Below are 21,764 nucleotides of genomic sequence, written 5' to 3' on the forward strand. Positions count from 1 at the left end.
TTCATATCATTCATTTACACAGGAAGTGACATAAATGGTTTCCTGCTAAAAAGGTCTTTAAAAGAAGAAGCCAAGGAAGAGAACTACTTTCCATCATCCATCTGTACAGCAAATGACATCACTGGATTTCCCATCATTCATCTGCACAGGAAGTGACATCAATGTATGTACCATCATCCAGCTGCAAGTGAAGTGAAATCAATGGATTGTCCATCATCTATCTGCACAGGAACTGACATCACTCCTCTACCATCAGTTGCACCACACCCACAGACACGTCATCCTCCAACATGGAACACCTGTCGCTCAAGCTCCATATCCACGCCTACTTCACCCTAAGCGTCACTCTCATCTACAGATCACCGGGTTCACACACCAACTTCACCACCACCATCCCAGACTTCACTGCACCACTCACCCACAATGCTAGCAATTGTCTCCTACCTTTGAGACCTGAACTTCCACCTGGAAGACCACAACCTCCAACTCAAGAGCACTCCTTGAAGATCTTGGAAGCCTACGTCTCACATAATGAGTAAGGGGCCTACCCACAACGCCAGACAGCTCCTGGACTCTATTTTTGCCAAATGCAACATCATCAGAGTCAATGAGCTGACACTAGTCCCCTGGACAGACCAACCCCTCATCAAGTTCAGCATCCCCGTCCCGGTCCAATGCACAAACACTACCACCAGACTAGCCTACCAAAACTGGAACAGCATCACTGACAAGAACTGGAACACCACTCTCAACACCCACCCACCTGAACACAGCAACAGCTTCCCCAAAGCCATCAAGAAGTTCAACAACTGGAACAACTCCCTACCCCCCTTTAATACACAGCAGTATAACAAGATCAAGACTACATGACAGTTCGTAGACGTATGAACTTAGTCTGATGAAATGCCATTGCAAACAACTGGGTATAAATGGAGAATGAGCTATGACAATGCGGACTGGATCACGTTTAAATCTGCCCAAGGACACTACCACCAAATGATCTGAACCACCAAACGTGGCTTCACGTCACTATCAGCCATCTCCAACTCGATTACCCCCTCGCAGGACCTTTGCAACAATCTCTCTCAAATCTTCAGCAACAAAATCACCACCATTTAGAGCAACTTCAGCCTGCAGAAAGACCTGAAGACCTCTCCAGACACCTCCCGATCTTATCAACGAACCAATGTTAAACACATGGCCCATCATCACCCCAGAAGAAACTACCACGTCCATGAAGCCTATCCACTCAGGGTCCCGATTGGACATACCTGCCTCCACCACACCTATTCCAGAAACAAGGAACCCATCAGAGCCATCTTCACACCCATTGCGAATGCCTCCACCTTTTCTGTGGCCTTTGCAGATGTATGAAAACATGGAGCGGTTCTCCCATTGCCGAAGAAATCCTCCATAGACTCTTGAATGCTCACCAACTACAGACCGATCTCCCAGCTACCATTACCAGCAAAGGTCTTGGAGAAAAATTATTAACGGGCACCTGAACAAATAACTCCACAACCATCAACTCGTCAACAACACTCAGCCTGGTTTCAGAGCCAACCACAGCACAGAAACTACCCTCATCATCGCCGTGGATAGCATCAGCATGACTGTGAACATAAGAGATACAGCAGCCTTCATCTATCTGGACCTCTCCGTAGCGTTTGACACAGTTTCCCACCCTGTCCTCATCCATTGCCTACACACCACCAGAATCCACGGACACACACTCAGATGAAGCTGCTCTTTCCTGAATAGAAAGACCCAGTCAGTTAGTCTGGCACCATATATGTTGGACGCATGCAACCTTCTCTGTGTAGCTCCGCAAGGATCTTCCCTGAGCCTGACCCTCTTCAATGCAAACATGATCACTCTAGCCAAGATAATCCACTTTCACATCAACTTCCTCTCCTACGCCAACAACACACTCCTCATTCTCTTCCTCATGGACAAGATCTCCATTATCAATGCATATATGACTGAAATCGCCCACTGGATGAAGACCAACTGTCTAAAGAGGAACACCAACAAAATCCAAATCGTGATCTTCCGGAAGATCATTGTGGGACTCCAGCTTGGGGCCAACCGAACTAGGACTGACATGTCAAGAACCAAAGGATCATTATCTGCAGGAAACTCAACATGACCACCCAAAGTCAATGCAGTCACTGCCTCATGCTTTCATAAACAGAATATGCTGTGGAAGATTTTCCAATGGCACCCAATCAGCACCCAGAAAACCGTTACACACGCTCTGGTCACAAGCAAGCTGGATTACGGGAACACCCTCTAGGCTTGGGTTAAAAAAAAAAAAAAAAAAAAAATCACCAGAAGGCTGCAGACCATTCAGAACTCAGTGGCCAGAATCACTCTCAACATCCCATGCTGCACACAGCTGAAGATGCTTCACTGGCTCCCCTAACTCACACTTTCATGGCACAACATAACACTGGTCCAGCGTACCTCAACAGTCTCATATGCTTCCACAAACCTTCCGGTCACCTCCGCTCGTCCAGACTCCTATCTGCGCAAAGCCCAGGCCAACGGAAAAACAGATTCATTGGTCGAGCCTTCTCCTACATCGCTTCTAAAGCGTGGAGTGACCTGCACTACACATAAAAGCTTCCTCCTCAGTTCTTGAATTCCTGCAAGAAGCTGAAGGCCTGACTTTTTGAGTAGTCCCACTAGGTGCTAGGTGTGCCTAGACACACACCTGCCCAGTGCCAGGTTACTCTCCCGGGTGGTAGTGCATTCTACAAATCTGCATGAGATAACAGATACTTCTCAATAAATACATTTAATTCATACATTTTCATCACTGAATTAGCAATATACTTTGATCTTAACTTCTGGAGATAGTCAAGCTCAGGGTTATAAACATAATGTGGATTAGGATAAGTAATATTTAGTGATGCCTCTAAAATCATGTCACTCTTCTCACATTTTCCAACCCGAAGTTCAAGCACTAAAGGAATAATTGGCAATTTAAATAATCTATCTGATAATTTAAACTCCAATGTGGCTTCTTCCTTACCAAAAGCACTGTTGGATTCCGATTAGTGACTGTGGCTTAAAAGTCATCTATGCACGAACTTGACTGGCTATCATGCAACAGAGGAACATGAAAGCAAACGAAAATAAGGGATCATGGCATCAACAAGAACAATCAATTTACAGATCAGATTGTATGAGGTTACATAAGCCTAAGGATATTGCAGCTGTAACTGTGTACCATCAACATACTCAGGGAACAGCGTCATTAAAACATGTTTGTTTAGTGGTGAACAACTTGAGATGCAATTTCTTGTTTCATGTGCACGCATCTTCAGAAGTCTCACTGTGAGCTATATACTATCAGTATCACTTGTGCAACAGCCATTTCAGCTCCTCACACATAATGACAGCATTAAGAAGACAACTGTGATTGATTCGTTCTGGATGGGTTGCTGCATTTAGAAAACCCATCCTCAAACTATGCAAACAAAGCAGGCGCTTAGAAGATTAGGCTAATAAACATCCATTGGCATTGTTTTTCATTTTTAAGAGATTTAAGAATGCAACATGAAAATGATGTCCTGCTTCTCTATGAACAACAAAGACTTTGAATTCTAAATATAAAATAAGGCATCTGGACACTCATTATAACGCCTGGAATGGCCCAAAGTTTAAAAAAAGATAGAGTTTCACACTCTTCACAGTTCATGATTTTTCAGAGCATCACAGTTTTAGGCCATTTTTCATGAGGAAATGTTTTGTTCGTTGCGTCAGAAACAAACCCCGACTCTCACTTCACTCTTCCAGCCTACAGTACCACACCCAAAACAAAGTTGTTGTTGCTAGGGATCAGGTACTCAAAACAAAGTTGTAGTTGCTAGGGATCAGATATTCAAAACAAAGTTGTAGTTGCTAGGGATCAGGTACTCAAAACAAAGTTGTAGTTGCTAGGGATCAGACACATTCCTTGAATTTTGTTGATGCCAGTCTCCTCGGCACAAAACATTCCGTTTGTGCACATCTATATCCTACCAAAATATCCTTCAAAAGTAGGCAATCTGTTGGCGAGGTTCAAGGCAAAGTCAAGGTATTCATTTATCACCACTGAAAATCACCGATAAATAAAAGCAAATTTAATGTGGCACAAAAGTTTATCAAGGTGATGGGTCAAGACCTTAGCAGAGGAGAGTTGCCAAGATCCCAAACCTGCTTGTACTGATGTTCTTTGCCTACTTTTGGAAATCTTCCTTAAACCTACATTCAAGTTGTACTTGCCATAGGAAGTCCTGTGGACATGGCATTTGGCAATGGACAAGCTTCTTTATTGCTTTCAGAACCCCTTTCAGAGGGAAACAGGGAAGGCAGGAGTTATTGGACCCAGCAAGGAGTGCCAGGGCCTTTTACTCCTGATATCTTGGGGCCTGGCCTGCTATGGATCCTGAGCAACTTGGTCAAGTACTGCTTCAACACTTGACTTTCAGAAATAGTGTGGTCCAAGCACTCTAAGGTTCCCCCGGGGGTAGCAGCAGCTAAATAAATTATTTTCCAGCTAAATACTCACTTGTATGAATTTTTTTTATTTTACTGCTATTAACACAAAGGTAAATACATCATTCACAAACAGCTATACAGACTGTGGCTTAACCCATTAGCTGCTGGGCCTCCCCTCCTCATCCCCCCCAGTGCAGAGCCCTTTTTTGGCTATTTGGGGCACTTCACGCTTAGGCCTTCATAACTTTTTGTCCACATAAGCTATCCACTCCAAATTTGCGTCCTTTTTTCCAACATCCTAGGGATTCTAAAGGTACCCAGAGTTTGTGGGTTCCCCTGGAGGAGTCCAAGAACTTAGTCAAAATACAGCTAAAATTTTGTTTTTTTCAGAAAAATTGGAAAAAAGGGCTGCAGAAGAAAGCATGTGATTTTTGTCCCTGAAAATGGCATCAACAAAGGGTTTTCGGTGCCAAAATCACCATCTTCCCAGCCTTCAGGAACCAGCAGACTTGAATTAGAAAACCACATTTTTCAACACAATTTTGGCATTTCACTGGGACATACCAGATTTGAACTATTTTTTGTGCTTTTAGCCTCCTTGCAGGTAGTGACAGAATTGGGTGTGAAACCAATGCTGGATCCCAGACAGCTAAACATTTCTGAAAAGTAGACAAAATTCTGAATTCAGCAACAAGGGGTCATTTGTGTAGATCCTACAAGGTTTTCGTACAGAAAATAACAGCTGAAATGGTACCTCACTTGCGTAGGGTGGCCTAATGCCTGCATCAGGAAACGCAACATGGACACATCACATTTTTACATCGAAATCTGTTGTGTTTTTTTGAAAGTGCGTAGCTGTGGATTTTGGCCTCTAGCTCAGCCGGCACGTAGGGAAACCTACATTTGCATGCATGTTTTAAAACTAGACACCTAGGAGAATCCAGGATGGGGGTGACTTGTGGGGTTCTCACGAGGTTCTGTTACCCAGAATCCTTTGAAAACCTCAACATTTGGCAAAAAACACTTTTCCCTCACATTTAGGTGATAGAAAGTTCTGAAATCAGAGGAGCTACAAATTTCCTTCCAACCAGCATTCCCCCAAGTCTCCCGATAAAAATGGTACCTCACTTGTGTGGGTAGGCCTAGTACCCGTGTCAGGAATAGATCACACAAAGTTAATGTTGGTCCTTACATGAGGGCAACTGTTGACCCTGGGGTGATCCATTCCTGCCGCAGGCACTAGGTACAGGCACTCAAGCGGGGTAGCGTTTTAATCAGGACAAATGGGAAACACTGGGTGGTAGGAATTTGTGGATCCCAGCATATTCCTGTAGTTTGTGTGACAGAAACGCAAGAAAAAATTGAATTTTTATTCAACATTTCACCTTTGCAGGGTATTCTGGTAAGAAAACTTTGGGGAATCCACACAAGTCACACCTCTGTGGAATCCCCCAGATGTCTACTCTCCAGAAATGTCTGGGTTTGGTAGGTTTCACTATATGGTCGCCGAGGCCAGGACCAAAAACACAGGTGCCTGCCTTACAAAACCAGGTTGTTTTGTGATACATAATTTTGATGTCTCCACAACACGATTTGGGCAGTGGAATTTGGGGCTCAACTAAATTGGGGCGCTCCCAAGAGAGCACTCTCTGTGCTTGACGCCACATGCACCTGCTCTCTGGGTTGGGCAAACCCGCTATTGTCCCGCTGCACAGACTGTGCTTGCGAAGGTAGAGCAGGACTGTCCTCATCACCTCCCTCATAATCACTGGAAGAGGAGTTATCGAATGGGTCTCCTCCAACTGAAAAAGCACTCCCAGGGTCTTCACCATTGTCCTATCCTTCAGATGCTGTCTCAGTATCTGTTGTCTCAATCTCTGATCCTACGTCAGATTTGATCTTTGCAGTAGGCATATAAACCTTCTGCACTACTTTATGGCATCAAAACTGCCACTAGACAAAAGTCAGATCCTTTTGTAGAAGAAACATAATCACAAGACTTACTTGGCTTTTTTGTTGCTGCCTAAAAGCTACAGTTGAATTGCGTCAGTTAAAGTATGTCCATTGCTTTGAAGACACAAGCCGCAACTGCAAGAGAACTGGTGGCAAATGAATATATATGTTTATATATGTGTGTGTGTATATATATATATATATATATATATATATATATATATATATATATATATATAAATATCACTTTTATATGTGGGTGTGGTGTTCCTGGAGGACAATCGCAGCCAAGCAAGTGATTGATTTCACCAAGAGTCACTGCATAGCAACGGGAACCAGGACTGTCAGCTTCTCGCCGCAAGAATGACGCAGGCGCCGTCAATCAATTTGAAAGGTATCTCCTTTATTCCATAACGTAAAGTACACAGGGCAGAAAGTGCTTGTCCAAACACTAATGCAACGCTTTTCTGCCTGAGCCTTTGATGGCCATCATACATAAATATATAGACCTATATATTTTTTTATATGGTTTCCTTGGGGGCCATAGTGGCCCCCAGGGAAACCATACAACTATTAAAAAACGTATTGCCCCCACAGGGCGTCCCCTGTCAATTTCATTTTTTTAAAATGTATTTATTTTTTAAACCCCTGAGGGGGCACGATCGTCCCCTTTCAAATGAGGCCTTCCCGAATGTCGGAGTGGCCTGTTTGGGCCCATTTTCCCCACCGGAGCAGGAAAACAAACAGTGACGTCAGCGGACGTCACAAAGGAGCGGGTGGGGGGTCAGGGGGACGGGTCAGGGGGAAGACACGGTAATCTGGTAAAGAATTTGTTATGGGTGGCCTCCCATTCAAGACTTAAATTGTTCTCTTCAATCAGTTTGCAGAGTAGCACCAGAGTTAAATGTGCCAGAAGACGTTGTCGCTCGTAACATTGAATGTGTATTCCCCGAAAGGAATACGTAAAGTTCTGATGGATGCATGTCATCAAGGGCATATGGCAATGTCCTCCCTTAATAACATATTGAAAAGTAATTTCTGGTTTGCCAGTATTGGATTTTGAAGCTGACAAGTGGGCCAGGCAATGTGAAACCTGAATTTTGTCAAACATATGTTGCAGACTTTCTAACTCCTCTCATGCACCTGGTTCAGAGGCCAAATTTTACTTGGCAAAAAGTAGGACTGGATATTGCTCGTCTATTTAAGACCATTCCCACCCACACAAAGTACACTCTGGTACTTATAGGCTACTATTCAAAGTGGTCAGAAGTCATGTTTTCGGAAAGAGTGTCTACCATTGTTGTCTTGGACTTTCTTATGGAAGTCCTCAGCAGGGAAGGTTTCTCACAATTTCTTGTGACTGACAGTGCGTTCAATTCTCCTCCGAAGAAATATCAACATTTCTCCATACACAAAACACGGAACATATCCCAACTGCTTTGTATGATCCATAATGTAATGGTCAGAGAGAACAGTTCAATACGTCTTTGAAGGATAATATTCACCTTACCCTTGTAGAAAAGATTCCAGTTGTGATAGCCATCAGAGGAAGTTTCTGGGCTTATAGAATTTCACCTAATTTTGTCACTGCAGTATTTCCATTCCAACTATTAAAAGGGAGGCATCCCACTCCCCTGTCTGCTCCCGGTGGTTTAAGTCGGGGTTTCCTAGAGCAGTACATGAAGATACTATTGTTGACGTAGGGATAATACGAGCGGAGGCATTACATCATCAGTCCAAATAAAACAAAGTGATGATCCACCCATAGATCTACTGATTCTGACACAGTGGTTGGTAATTTAATCAAAATCTAGATTTGAAAAAATGCTGAAAAAGTCAAAAGCTGTTGCTTTGGACCATGAGATGAGGTGAAAGTCAATAAAGGAAGTGTCATAACCCAGGATGGTAAATGCTGAAGTTTGATGGATACAATAATTTTGTCTCATTCATTTGAAAGGCACAAATAGTAATTCCCAACAGTCTAAAATTATAATTGTTCTTGTTTATTCGAGAGGGTGCATCTTTACTGAGTTTGAACATCCAACACTTGTTTCACTCCTCCTGACACACAAACCTGTTTTTTTTTTCAACATTAGGTACAGCAAATAGCATGATAAATTGAGACATAATTCTCAAAAGAAGTCCGAGTGTCCCGTGATATTTAGGTCCAATTAAGTGTCACACTGCAAGCTGGTGTGCAAAAAACTCATAAGAAAAATCACAGTAAAAAGATGATGTGGACTGAAGTGGCATTTGGGTACAAGCTCGTGAAGAGCTATCAATGCTGAATAGTCTTCCCAGGATACATATTGCCCTATGCATTCAGTTTCAATTTATGTTATTTTGCTGGTGTCACTCGCAGATAGCTATGGATAATGTGAAGAAGGAGGGTGTATGGGTTTATGGCTTTCTAAGACATGCAAGAGGAACAGAATATTGGAAATTAGTATAAGGTCCTTTCAAAATGATGTTTATAAATCTAATAGTGTTATGATTATAAGTCCTTTGAAATGTACCTTTGTTCAGAATTACTAAAATGCGCCTCTAGAATTAGTGAAATTATTTATCATTGTGATAAAAAAATGAATGGCATACCTGAGTGCTTAATGTAAAGAGAAACTTTATTTCTGAATAACATAAAAGCACAATGAAGTAGGATTCCTTTAGGATGAACACCCTCTGTTATACTAATCTCTTAATTCTCGTGGAGCAGTACCCAACTCCATAGAATGCATCACAAATCATCCACACAGAAGTAGATGCACTACAGCCATTAAGCTCTTCATCTTGACACAAGATTTAGGGAATTGAATAACTAGGGCTCATGATGGGATTGTAAATAGTTTAGTGCATTGTTTAACCATCCTTTTCCTTCCACAGATGAATACAATAAATTCTGTTTGTTTGACCATGTTTTCTCCAAATGTTGATACATGCAATACCCTGCTGGCTTGTCCCAAAGGTTTGTGCCTGCACAGGGACTACCTTCCCTTTCAGTTGTCTGCCGATTCCTTTCAACCTATGAAGCCCATCTCTCAGCAGGACCTTTCTCTTTGGTATTGAGGCACACACTTCAACAACTAGGGTCCCTATTACATATAGGGCGCACTTTCCCTGTTTGCGCTACGGCGCTCCTTCAAACAGGTGTGCTGCGAGCAAACAGGGAAAGTGTGCCCTATTAAGTTAGATGTCCTGCCCTCAGGGCAGTCGCAAACTCATGCTGCCATGGGGGCAGCGCATTCAAGTGAAATGGGGAGTGGCTTTGAAGCAGCCGCTCCCTGTTGTGCTGTGCAGGCAGCAACCTGCCTGCACTTTTAAGAGGGGAGAAAGATCTCCTTCCAGTCAGGTACAGTGAGTGACTGCAACCACCTGCAAGAGGATGTCCGGGGAGTCCATAGGGCCCCTTAACCCATCCAGAGGGCTACCATCAGGGGACGCACTGAATGAGCCTCCTGACAGCTTCTTTGACTCTGTGCCTGTGTTCATAATACGGCATGAGTGCAGAAGCATAGAGGGAACTCCCTCTGATGACTGCCCTGGTGTTACATGTGCACCAACACTACCTGTTTTACAGAAGGGGCCGTAGAAGTGTCTGGGGGGCCCCTCTCTAATACCAAGGTGCCCCAGGGTGCGTAAAGCAAGCGCAAACACCCGTTGCATCCCCAGGGCACTTCGTGCAATACAGCTCCAGGTGTTAACTGCTGAACTCCCTTGGAAACATTCTTCTTTCTGTTCCTTTCACAAGATAGCAGGATGAAGTCCTCTGTTGGCACCTGAGAGTATACAAACATTATAACACCCCTACCCCAGTCTACCTCCCACCCCCACCATTAGATGATGTTCTAAATGGGTGAAATACATGAACGTTAAAAAGGCTGTGAACACTGACCGACATTCTAGAGGCACCCTTCACAGTCCATGGTAAATGTACTCCTTCACTTTATGGGATGCCGCAGTAATAATGCAAAATGGAAATACTGCATACGGATCAACTATTTAACTCTTCTCATCTTTCCTTTTAAGTTAAACTGAATATCTGAACACCTACACACTGACCTCAGGAATACAATATTAGAAAACTCAAATGGTTAGATATTTCCTTCTAACTACTTCACAATGTGTTATTAATCTCAAGCACATGCCTAGAGTATTATGGAAGACTTTGTGTTTCGACCACTTGCTCTATGATCTAAGAATAACAAATCAAATATAGGGGATTGTAGGGACTGTATCACTTTTTCCAAAAATTGAGCTAGCTACACTAAACGGGAAGATCTATGCACGAATGTTTTAACAAGCTAAGATGAAGTTATACACTACATCAAACAAGTGAACAGTGTAAATCATTATTTCTGGGGCTCTTTTGAGTCGTTCTTGCTATGTAAATAAGGATGTGAGTATTTCGTGTTCTTTTTGGAAGACATGCATTTTTTATTTATCCAATGTGCTGTTGTTGCTTCACATTGTCGTTTTTCTAAGTATATTTGGGACATGAGATACTCGGAGCTAAGGGATTACATCACCCCTGGCAGGACTCTGCTCATGGTGCATGACTCATGTATGAACCAAAATACAACAATCAGGAGAGGATGATGGAAAAACGTTTAGCTCTTGCCAATCATTGATCTAATAACAAACAAAGAATTACGAAAGTTAACAAGTTTGAAAATGTGGTAAGAGTTGGCAGAAGTGAGAGGGGGAGAAACGGGCTTCTGCCATCTGCCTGGAATGACTGACACAAGAAGCTGCTTCCTGCACTGCCAAAGGTTGGGCAAGACATCTGTATCAAAATCATACCAAAGGCAGACTTAATTTTGAAGGTTTTTAGATGACTAAAACACCGACTAGCAAAATGGGTCAGTGAGTTAAGCTAACATTTGTAATGATCTGCTGTTCGAGTCTGAATTCAGGCGAGGCAAATTTCTCCTTCAGAGGGAGTTAATTTAGTGCCATTAAATGTGATTAAAGTGCAATGGGTTTTTCCTAACACGTACAAACAGCAAAAGCAATGTATGAAGCACTGTAAAAAAAAATATCCTTTATTAAATACTAAGAACAACAAGAATTTAGCATTGCACTTGAAAAGAAACTGTTGCAGACGTGCACCAGTGGTGTAACACAAAAGGAGGGGGTCACCCTGCAGAGCGTAAGAAGATGCCCGGGAGACTCATGTCCTGCAGAAATTCATAGGGTGAATGGGGGAGGAGGTCCTGAAGGGTGGGAGCCTGCCTGCCATAGGCCCTGCTATGTATGTAAGTTTGTGACGTGAAGAGCATGAACCAACCTACATTGCAGTGCGTCCTTAAAAGGCTGCTTGGGCAGAAGGCAAAGTGGTAACAGTGTGAAAAGATAGTAAGGGGGTCACCTCGAAATGTTGTGCAGCCTGATAACTTACAATCTCAAAAGTCATATATCTCTGCTGAAGAATTTCGTTTAAAAACGGTGAGGAATTCCAAGGGCTCTGACTAAAGTTTCAAGCACACAGAAAAGTTCACAAATACTACAAACCTGGTTCTGTTTGAATCTGCTCAGATCCGCTATGCAGTATTCTTTGAATAATTTATCACAGTATTTCTTTGCCACTCTCTTTTCCCTATAAACAGAGAAAAAACATGATCAGCATAACTCCAAACACTATTTTGCTGGCTCTCTATACACTTAGGAACGGTTTGAGGGCACCTTTCATTATCCTTTTGTCGGATCAGCATCCCTGTAAAATCATGCCCCCCAGGGCAAAGACACTGCATGTATACCCCTTGTCAAACTTAGACTGTGACGCACATATCGAGAGCCTGGAACCAACATTCAAGGAGACTGTCCACCCTTATGCGACGGCTGAGTGCGAGTCCTATTTTGCGCCCTTTCTTATACTTATTGTGCAGACCATCTGCTGTATGCTTACTGAACCCCGCCTGTATGACAAGGAAGTACCCATGACCTTGCACACAGAATTCCCTCGTGGATCTGTTAACAGGATCCCTCTACCAAGGTTTTCTGAAAGACCCATCTGTCGTCACTCCGCCTTCGCTGCAGTACCCTGCATGTCTCGAGCCACAGTACTATGACTTTTTATTTAACCTGGTTTAAGTCTGCTGTCACATGGAATTTCCATATAATGTCCACCTTGATATTAATATAAAAGGTACATAAATAACCCCAATATTCTAACACCGGGTTCGATGCTACTAAGATCCTTCCACAGCACACTTCCTAATCGTCAATCGTGAGGAACAAATCAAAGTTTTTCTATTTGGAAGAAGTGCACTATTACATGATGAGGGTTGTGGGCGTGTTGTAGCCTTGCTATTATTTTTATTAACATCAGTTCAGAAACATAATTGCACAGTTAAATTTAGGGGGGGTCGAACTGACGAGCGTTTGATGCCAACATCAGTAATTTGCAGTTACTTCGACATATTGCTTTGCTTTCCTGGCTTTGCTGGAATTCACGATAAGTCTTATGGCATCGCTTCTGTGAAAGCAATGCAAAGACAAGTCTGTGAGAAAAGGGCACTTAGCAAGACCATGGATAACAGCAACAAATGAAGAAGCAAACCTATCTGTAAATTAGCTTTCAATGGCCTACATGGGATCATTTATGCCAGGTCAACTAAGCAAAAAAGATAAATACAAAACCAAAATGTTGGAGAGCAGAAAATCAAATCTGGGTTGTAGGCGGTGGTGGGGAAGTTCTCTACTGTTTGTAGAAGATGGCAGGTATTACCTGCACTAGACATGGCCGACCAAATCCTGTCCTAGAGAAATAGATCGCATTTTACTAAACCACAAATTTACCATGTCATGTCAACTTCATCTTCCTCCTGCCACAGAAACCGATGATTTTCTCGAATGACGTCCAAGTCTGTCTTATCATTTGCTCTGTGAACAGACACAAACAGAATATGAGAACATGCACTAAAAGAAAACAGAAGGCTCAGTCGTGGAATCTTCCAAGTCCATCCCAACCAACTACCATTCCTTGCCTCAAAACCTGTAGCAGGTGATGTGGAGATTCCTTGCAACTCGACAATATGAGGTATTTTTTTGCATCAGGTCAAACACACTCATGAGGAAACAGGAAAGAGGATGCAGACTTACACACTTGGCCAGACTAAGTGAGTCCTCTAGGACTGAGCAGAAATGAAAGCTGTGCTCTTATCAACAATTATCCATTATCAACAGAGAAGCAAACATTTTGTGTCAGTACTTACTGCGAACGCTTGAAATCTTCTTTTTTGCCCCCATAATATAAAAAGTAGTCATCAACAAACTTTTTATGCCTGGCAAACTGATAAAAACAAGGTTAAGGAAAGGGTATTATATGTTGCAGTCCCACTAAACCTAGTCTCAATGAACACAAATTGTCATCACAGTAAGAAAAGCAACATTTATTTCTCAGTGTCAATCTAAAATGTTGCAATCGTTTAAAAACGTAACTTTGATCTTGAGTCTAATGAGATAGGAAAAATGGTAGAGGCCAATTCAAGACCCCGTATAAAAAAATGTGTGTAAACTGACGTGCCTGGCCACTGTGCTTAAGTGTTTATTTTATTTATGCTTGCCCACCAATAAGGCAGAAAGCCACAAACACACTGTGCAGGTCTGCCATTTCTGGCATTTTTTCCTTTTGCCATGACGTTCACCTGTCTCATTTTGGCAACAATTTGAGGGGCCTCTAATCCTGAAGACCTCCTCAACCTGTAAATTGGTGCACTTCAGGGTCACCCTTCTGGTTAGCCCTATGAAGGAAAAGCTTAAAATGCTCACTCCACACTGTGGATTCATGGGGGCAGTCCACTTTGAAGCCCTCCGTACAAGGCCTCGCAGATGATAACTTAATATTCTTTTTTTAGGGTATGTGGTTGTACCAATGCAATGCTGCCCTCTGGCTTTCTCATGTAAATTAAGACAAGGCACTTGAGGCAGATAGGGGCCCTTAGCATTTGGTTTTGACTGCATGAGCTATCTGCCAACACTTCATGCAGTAATGGTTGCTGTAAAGCTTCACGAACATTACAACAAAAGTGTGTAGTAAACGTTGTGCAAAAAAAAAAAATACAACGTGCACCTTCCGTTAGGCTTATCCATAGTTGACTGCAAAAAAGTATTCAAGAGTAAAAGCAGCTTTTGTAAGGTGGAAGTTAAGTGCTGTCCAAACAGGACAACCCCATCCAACACAACTACACCCCTTTACTTCTTTTGTTACGAGACCTGGCTATGGGGAACTAATATAGTTTCCTACCACAACATGTCCCTGGAAGGTGTACACGGGACTCTGCATGTAGTCAGAGGCCCTCGTTATGAATTCTGGGAGAGAACCATTCAGGCGTCTCTCTGAAGTAGTGCACCATTTTGGTCAACTGGAATTTTAAAATCTAAGAATTCACAGGACACCGACTAGCAGTGGGCATTTACCCGATTGTATGGATTGTGAATACATTCTGGAACTGCTGTGCAGCTCAGTTAACATACTGTGAACCTAAATATGCGTGGACACAGTGTTGTCAGTGAACACTAGAGCATGGAGCTACAGGCAATCCACTTCCAGTTAAATACAAACAAGACTCTCAACCCCCTCACACAAGACAAAAGCAGGATGTTAAAAGACTGACTAGTGCATCCTCAGGTGAAACTCAGTAGTGGCTCTGCTTGGTGAGTAGACTTCCCTACATCATCTTTGTTTTGACCCTTCAGATGAAGAGGTCCTGTCTGCTTTCAAACTAGCTGGATCCAGAAAGGCCCTCATGGTCTGTTGCGATCCCTGAGTGCATGAGCTTGATTCAATTACTGTACACCAGCTACTGTCTGCCAACTTTGCTCATCATTATGAGCACTTGAACTGCAAGGAACGGTCCACTTACTTTGACGGTACAAACTATATGATAAGTGCTCGGATGTTGCTTATTTCTGTGTTATTTTGTATGCCTGCAAGCCAACAGAGTTGTGAACATTTAAAACTACAGACTTGCTACGAGGTAACTGATTTGGAAGGAAGATTGTAACCCTCCTCTGTTACAGTATCCTGTGTGTTTCCACCGTTTTGTACAAGCAATAGTCGTATGCAAATACAGAGACACCCTATTACTGGCTCTATTTTGCAATTGATTAGTTCTGCCTCAAATGTGTTCTAAACTTCATGAATAATCGGGTTTCACAAACAATATAAAGAGTGCATGACCAAGGGCTGTTTTTCACTGCTGAACTGCTTTATTGCTTTATTTCATCTAAGATTATTGTTTTCATTTTGTTTTGAGAATACAGTCTTCATCGTTATTGTTATTTTGTGTTGGTATTGTGTTCTCTATTGTGTTTAGTGGGATTTTCTTTTTTAAGTCCTACTGTAAACAGCACCACAAAATCATAAATACACATTTAAACAATGCTGCCGTTCTTCTCGTGCACCCCATTTGTTGAGCATGCTCCTTGGCCCGTCAGATTATTTAAAGACTTCTTTTTGACATCACCAATATTTCCGTGACAAAATACTGCAAATTGTAACATTGCCAGAGTAGTGTATAGTTAATAACTTTGGATCGCTACATCCAACAAAAGCAGAATGTATCAATTTACTCCAATCCACAAACTAAGAAAAGTAAACGTTTTAACAACACAGAGTGTTAATGACACTCAAACTTCACCTTTTCCCTTGAATTGAACCAACATGGCTATGTGAGGGTTGAGTACAGTCATTATTTATTTGTATTTTCTTCCTCCTCATCACAAAGAAGGCTGAAAGTTCTCCTATGTTTTAACGCAGACTTCATGGCTTTCCAATAGGCCTATAAAAAGGTTCAACTTAGTGAACATGTTATTCCCATCCATAAGCACAGAGCATGCTTTCTGTTACTCACCAACCGTACATACAGGATATTTGTAAGTCATTTATTTCTGGGACATAACTAATTGTTCGTATATAAACAAGTGTGTATTTTTACTAAACTTGGCAGTTTAGAGAGACATTTTGTTAAGTCTACTAAAATCAATGTTAGTGTTGTCCAACATTATACAAAATGGTTCCCTCCCTGGAGGTGACCCTACAGAAGAATGTCATAAAGCGATAAATCCAACATTTATTGATTTTCTTCAAATGCTTGAGTGAGCTATACATTTTTTTACTGTTATCTTGCACAAGCAACCTGCTCCCTGTGCAGCCTACACCATTTCTGGGCATTTGAAAGAATCCAGTCCCACAAAGCTTTTTTCAAAACATTGTTATATGGAAGCAATTGACTATCATTGCTGTGGCTAAAGATTTCAAACATGAATCTAAAATGTCGCTGTGCACACGGGACAGGAATCAGAAATAAAACATTATCATGCCAAGGAGCTGGCCCGAAGCAATGTTCATTCTTTGTCATCAAATTAAAGGATACGGCATCCATAGAAATCAAATGACATCTCCAATTCCTTGCTTCTTCCCTAATGACAGAAATATTTGTTTTAACTTCAAGTTATTAATTCATCTAGTGTTTCCTACAAAGCAGGAGTCTTAAATAAATACTTAAAAATTAGCTACAACAAGTAACATGTACTCTACCTGTCCCATTCATCTGCAGCAACTTTGCTGTGGGCAACTTTTCCATGTTTCTCTTTCTGGAAGGGCTTTTTAAGTAAGGCATCATCATACCTTGTCCTGTTAATCAAAGGTAACACACACACATTAATTTATATTCAATAATTTAGAGGCATGTTTGCAAGCCTTGGAACAAACGCAGAAGAGTACTGTCTAACAACCAATGGTGAAGTAGCAATCACAACAACCCAAAAAGAAAAGCTTATAAGCCCCATCTGCAAGAGAGGTGGATGAAAGAGGAGTCCAATAAGAGCCAAAGTTTGAAGTACATCTCCAGCACTTATATGAGCAATATGTCAATGGAAATATGTTCTCAGCTAAATACTGGCCTAATAAAGGCTTATTCATGTGAGACTACTTTCATTTTTTTTCCTATAACTGGTGTCAGCCTCAGTTAAAGTGCAACATCCTATGCGACCTTAAAGCAAAGTGGGCGAGACAGGTAAAGACTAGAATCCTGGCAAGGCTAAGTTTCCCTTTTGCATTTCGGGAATAGGTAAATTGAGTATTGGGGAACTGCATCATTTTTTATTTAGTGAGCTTCAAAATAGGAGACGTGCTACATAAAAAAATCAAGTTACTATTATTATTCAATTAAAGCCCCCACTGTTATGCACTTCTTAAACTAAAACAAAGTGCAGCTGCTAATATCTATATCTAAAGTTGCCTGAATAGCACATTCCGCTGTATCATAAACTATATTCAAATGATAAAGCATTTCTTAAACTAGTGATTCCTGTGCAATAAACAGAGCCAATAGAATTATGCAATTGTGCAACCGTGGCATTTTTCGCATATTTTATATTTTTGCCACATAGTCCATCACCTACTGCATAATCCACAGATTTTTTAAAAAAAATAGTTTCTAGCTCAAGCGGTTCAAAAGGTACTAAAAACGCAGTACCACATGTTGCTGTGCAGTGAAATGACCTTTGCACAGCTTGGCTCATCACTTCTGCTGCTTAGTGCTATATTTGTGTGTTAAACTGGTATTAATGAGGTGCAATCAATGCCCAGACAGTGTTAACAGGAGTAAAAAAAAATAATACTACCACAAAATGAGCCGCATTATGTGGCATAATTTGACTTTTCTTGCCACATAATTTACTCTACCGTGCTGCATAATTTGGCTCTCCCCTGGTGTATAATTACAGTGGCCGCAGCAATAGCAGTACACAACAGAAAAAGAAGGCTAAGACGGATCAGGGATGAGGTAGGGAAGATGAAGATAAGACTAACCAATCAAAAACACAGATGCAGAAAACTATCAATAAAAGTTAAAAAGCGCAGTCTAGGGGATTTCAAGCAAGTTTTCCTAAAACACAGTCAAAGGTTTCCAAATGTGACACAGCTTTAATCACCAAAGACATATCCATTCACTGTAAGCAGCATTATGTGAAGTACTAGTTATTGTATACTATCTTTAACAATGGTTTTCCAGCCAGTGTATATTACTCGCCACCATGCTGAAATTATAATGTTCACCAAAGAGATTTTGGTCCAGAATTTTCTACATATACGTTCTGTAGTCACAAAATGGCTTCCTTTCACAAACCTGTGTCGCCATTAACAATCACGGTTGACTTTGGGTTTAACAAATTATGGTACTACTTCCTCAAGATACACAGTAAATGCCAAATATGCTTGACAATATGGACATCAACACTACAATGCCATCTTATGTTACTGCCCCACATTCCGATATGCTGTGTAGAATGAAATAAAATGAATGACTAAATTAGCTCAGAATTACCTTCTGGTTAGTTGATAGTTCAACTTCTCAATTAACTGTACAGTCAGCTTTGTTGGTACAAGTAGTCTCCCTTCAAGATATTTTATAATGAGGATGTCGACAATTTTTCATAACTGATTTCATCTGCTCTGTTTTGGCGCCTTCTTCAAATTGCTTCCCCACGATCTCTCTGGCTCACTATGTATAAATTCTTTATGCCAATAAGTAATTACTTACAAAATAATGATTTTACTAACACTAAGCTCGACTTCTCACAGAAAAGACTTCACAAAGCAGTCCAACTTACTGGCTACATGACCAGAGACTCACTGTGGCACAAAACTCCTAATCTCCTAACTACGTCTGCTGTGTACATGAATACGAAAAGGGGACATTGTTTCACCTGCGAGGGCTCTCCACACTTTACGCCTCATGCTCAGTCACCTCACCCAGATCTGCTCACACAACAACGAATAAAAAACTTACTATAATTAATCAACACCTTAGTTCCCATGGGGCCCTGTAGGCCCGTGACTACACCCCTCAATATTTCTCTGGCAACTAAAACCTTCCAACAGCTACGTTCATGGGTTTTAAATCCAAACATAATCCAGCCCATCCGAATCCCACTGCTGGTAACACAAGAAACTGTGCCGGCTGCAAGATGAGCTCATCACAAATGTAATGCCATATATACAGTGCATTTAGGCTAAATGTAAACCAATTTGCAAATTCATGAATGAAAAAAAGACACTGTCTGTCCAGCTTCTGGATTCACGATGAATATGTTTCTAGTAATGGCCTCACATCAGCATTGTCTGTAAATACTATTTTCCCTAATTTGGAATCTGTTTCATCGTTTGGTAAAGGGCCCAGAGCCTAAAACTCGCTACTATTTATAATAACTCATTTAAAGAATATAAAATGGCAGATAATTTACTCCAACCATTAGCACTGCTAACATATTTCTACTTTTTAGGCTGCATCATGGGAGCACACATTAAAGTTGAAGAACGTTACATGGATATCACTGACTTGCCAACTTTTGTGAAATTATTTATTGAGTATACTTATACCAATGACCTGGTGTTGTAAATAAAGACGCTTGCAGATGAGCTTCGTGTTTCTTTTATTTCAAAACACATCAATAATAAAGGCTCACCAACAGCGTCCGATCGGCATAGCCTCCTCTCCCAACTGACACCGATCTCCCTCAAAGCGATTCTAGATTCTACATTCTGTCCGCTACATTCTATACACTATTACAACATCTCTTTTTTCCCAAACAAAACAAAAAACAAAAACAAAAAAAAAAGAAAATAATAATAATAATAATAAATTACTACATAACATAAGCACTAATACATTACAAATTCAGAATACGTATTTGGAACTTGTCTTTTCCTTCTAGTTCTCAAATTTACATCAGTTACAACAGTTAATTAATTCTCTGTAACTCTCTATGGCATTTATAAGTTATGCATTTCAGTGTCACAAATACTACTATTACTCCTGCTACTGTTTCCATCAATTCTGCAATTAGATTTTCCCTCCATTCCATCACTAGTTAAATCTCCAAAATCATAATATTCTCTAGTTTCCAAATGAACATCATCTCGGTTTCCTACATTTTTCAAAAGACTCTCTTGATGTGGTTTTAACAAGATCACAGCATTTTTACTCCACCACCCCTTATATTTCAAAAGAACGGAACCACTAGACACTTTCAAAATTTGCGTTGGAGAAGTGTACAATGACTCCCCTTTAAGTACTTTATAGGGTTTTCTTACAAGTACCCAATCACCTACATTGAATACTCCAGATCTCACTCTATTTATTTTGTCATAATAATGTGTAGTTTTTACTTGTTTGTCAACAATTTGTTGTTTAACTTCAAGTTCATTATAATCCACAATTTTGACCTTATTACCATCAGTCACGATCTTGCCAAATTTAGGAGTGAGTAAAGTTTTCTCCTTCCTGCCTCTCATCAAAAGGAAAGCTGAAAATCCAGTTGTAGAATTTGCAGTACAATTATACCCATACACTTTCTCCCGTAAAAATTCATATACATCTAATTTTTATGCTATTGCTAATTGAATACCTTCTTTCATAAATCTATTCATACGTTCACTTGACCATTTGATGAAGGATTGTAAAGAGGACTTTTTTCTTGTCCAATACCATGACACTCCAAAAATGTACACATTTTCTGTGAAGTTAATTGTGTACCATGGTCAGATACCAAAATTCTGGGTAAACCTTCAATTGCAAATATTTTTCTTAAAAATTCAATAACCGTTTCAGTACTAACATTTCTTTAAAATTCCCAGTGAATCCATTTAGAATAATAATCTGTGACGACAATTAAGTAACGCATATCTGATTCAAGTAAAGTAAATGGTCCTGAAATATCTATAGCTATTTTCTCCCATGGTGCATCAGGTATCAAAACAGGTTGCAACTCCTTTTGGCTCAGTTTCCAATGTTTGTCAGATCTAATACACTCCACACAGTTATCTAAATACATATTAACATCATTGTCAAGCCCAGGCCACCAATAATATGATCTTAAAGCTTTCTTTGTGAGACTAGTACCAGGATGTCCTTTATGGGCCAACTCAATCAACCTTTTCTTTAAAGTTTGTGGTGGAACAAACAAATCATGTCTCATTAAAATTCCACATTCAATACTCAATTCATCAGCTACTTGTGAACTTGTGAAAAATTCTTCAATACATTACCTACATTTCTGCTAGGAGGCCACGGTTCAGTGACATATTTCATCACTTGTTGTAATACTGAATCACTTTCAGAAGCTTTGCACCACTCCTCAGCTGAAATCGCACCATCACAATGTTCCACAACATCCATATAAGCCACTACACATTCATCATCCAAAATCTTTCTGTGATCATCATCTTCCAAAGGTAACCTGGATAGACAATCAGCACGTCTATTAAAAACCACCAGAAATGTGTTTTATCACAAAATTATATTCTTGTAACTTAGATAATA

The 21,764-nt window shown here is 40.8% G+C and overlaps 1 protein-coding gene across 2 annotated transcripts in view; it reads right to left on the bottom strand.

The window, feature by feature from the left end:
- The window catches only part of LOC138300449 (protein FRA10AC1), a 195,491-nt gene that overhangs the window by 110,065 nt on the left and 63,662 nt on the right, over window positions 1-21,764 (bottom strand). For both annotated transcript variants that reach the window (XM_069239842.1, XM_069239843.1), the window contains exons 4-8: window positions 16,979-17,074; window positions 16,815-16,860; window positions 13,653-13,729; window positions 13,237-13,320; window positions 11,950-12,034 (exon numbers count right to left, since the gene is read on the bottom strand). In XM_069239842.1, coding sequence (XP_069095943.1) covers window positions 11,950-12,034; window positions 13,237-13,320; window positions 13,653-13,729; window positions 16,815-16,860; window positions 16,979-17,074 — 388 coding nt within the window. The remainder of the gene's footprint in view (window positions 1-11,949; window positions 12,035-13,236; window positions 13,321-13,652; window positions 13,730-16,814; window positions 16,861-16,978; window positions 17,075-21,764) is intronic.

Source organism: Pleurodeles waltl, chromosome 6 (assembly GCF_031143425.1).
Source record: "Pleurodeles waltl isolate 20211129_DDA chromosome 6, aPleWal1.hap1.20221129, whole genome shotgun sequence".
Lineage (NCBI taxonomy): Eukaryota > Metazoa > Chordata > Amphibia > Caudata > Salamandridae > Pleurodeles > Pleurodeles waltl.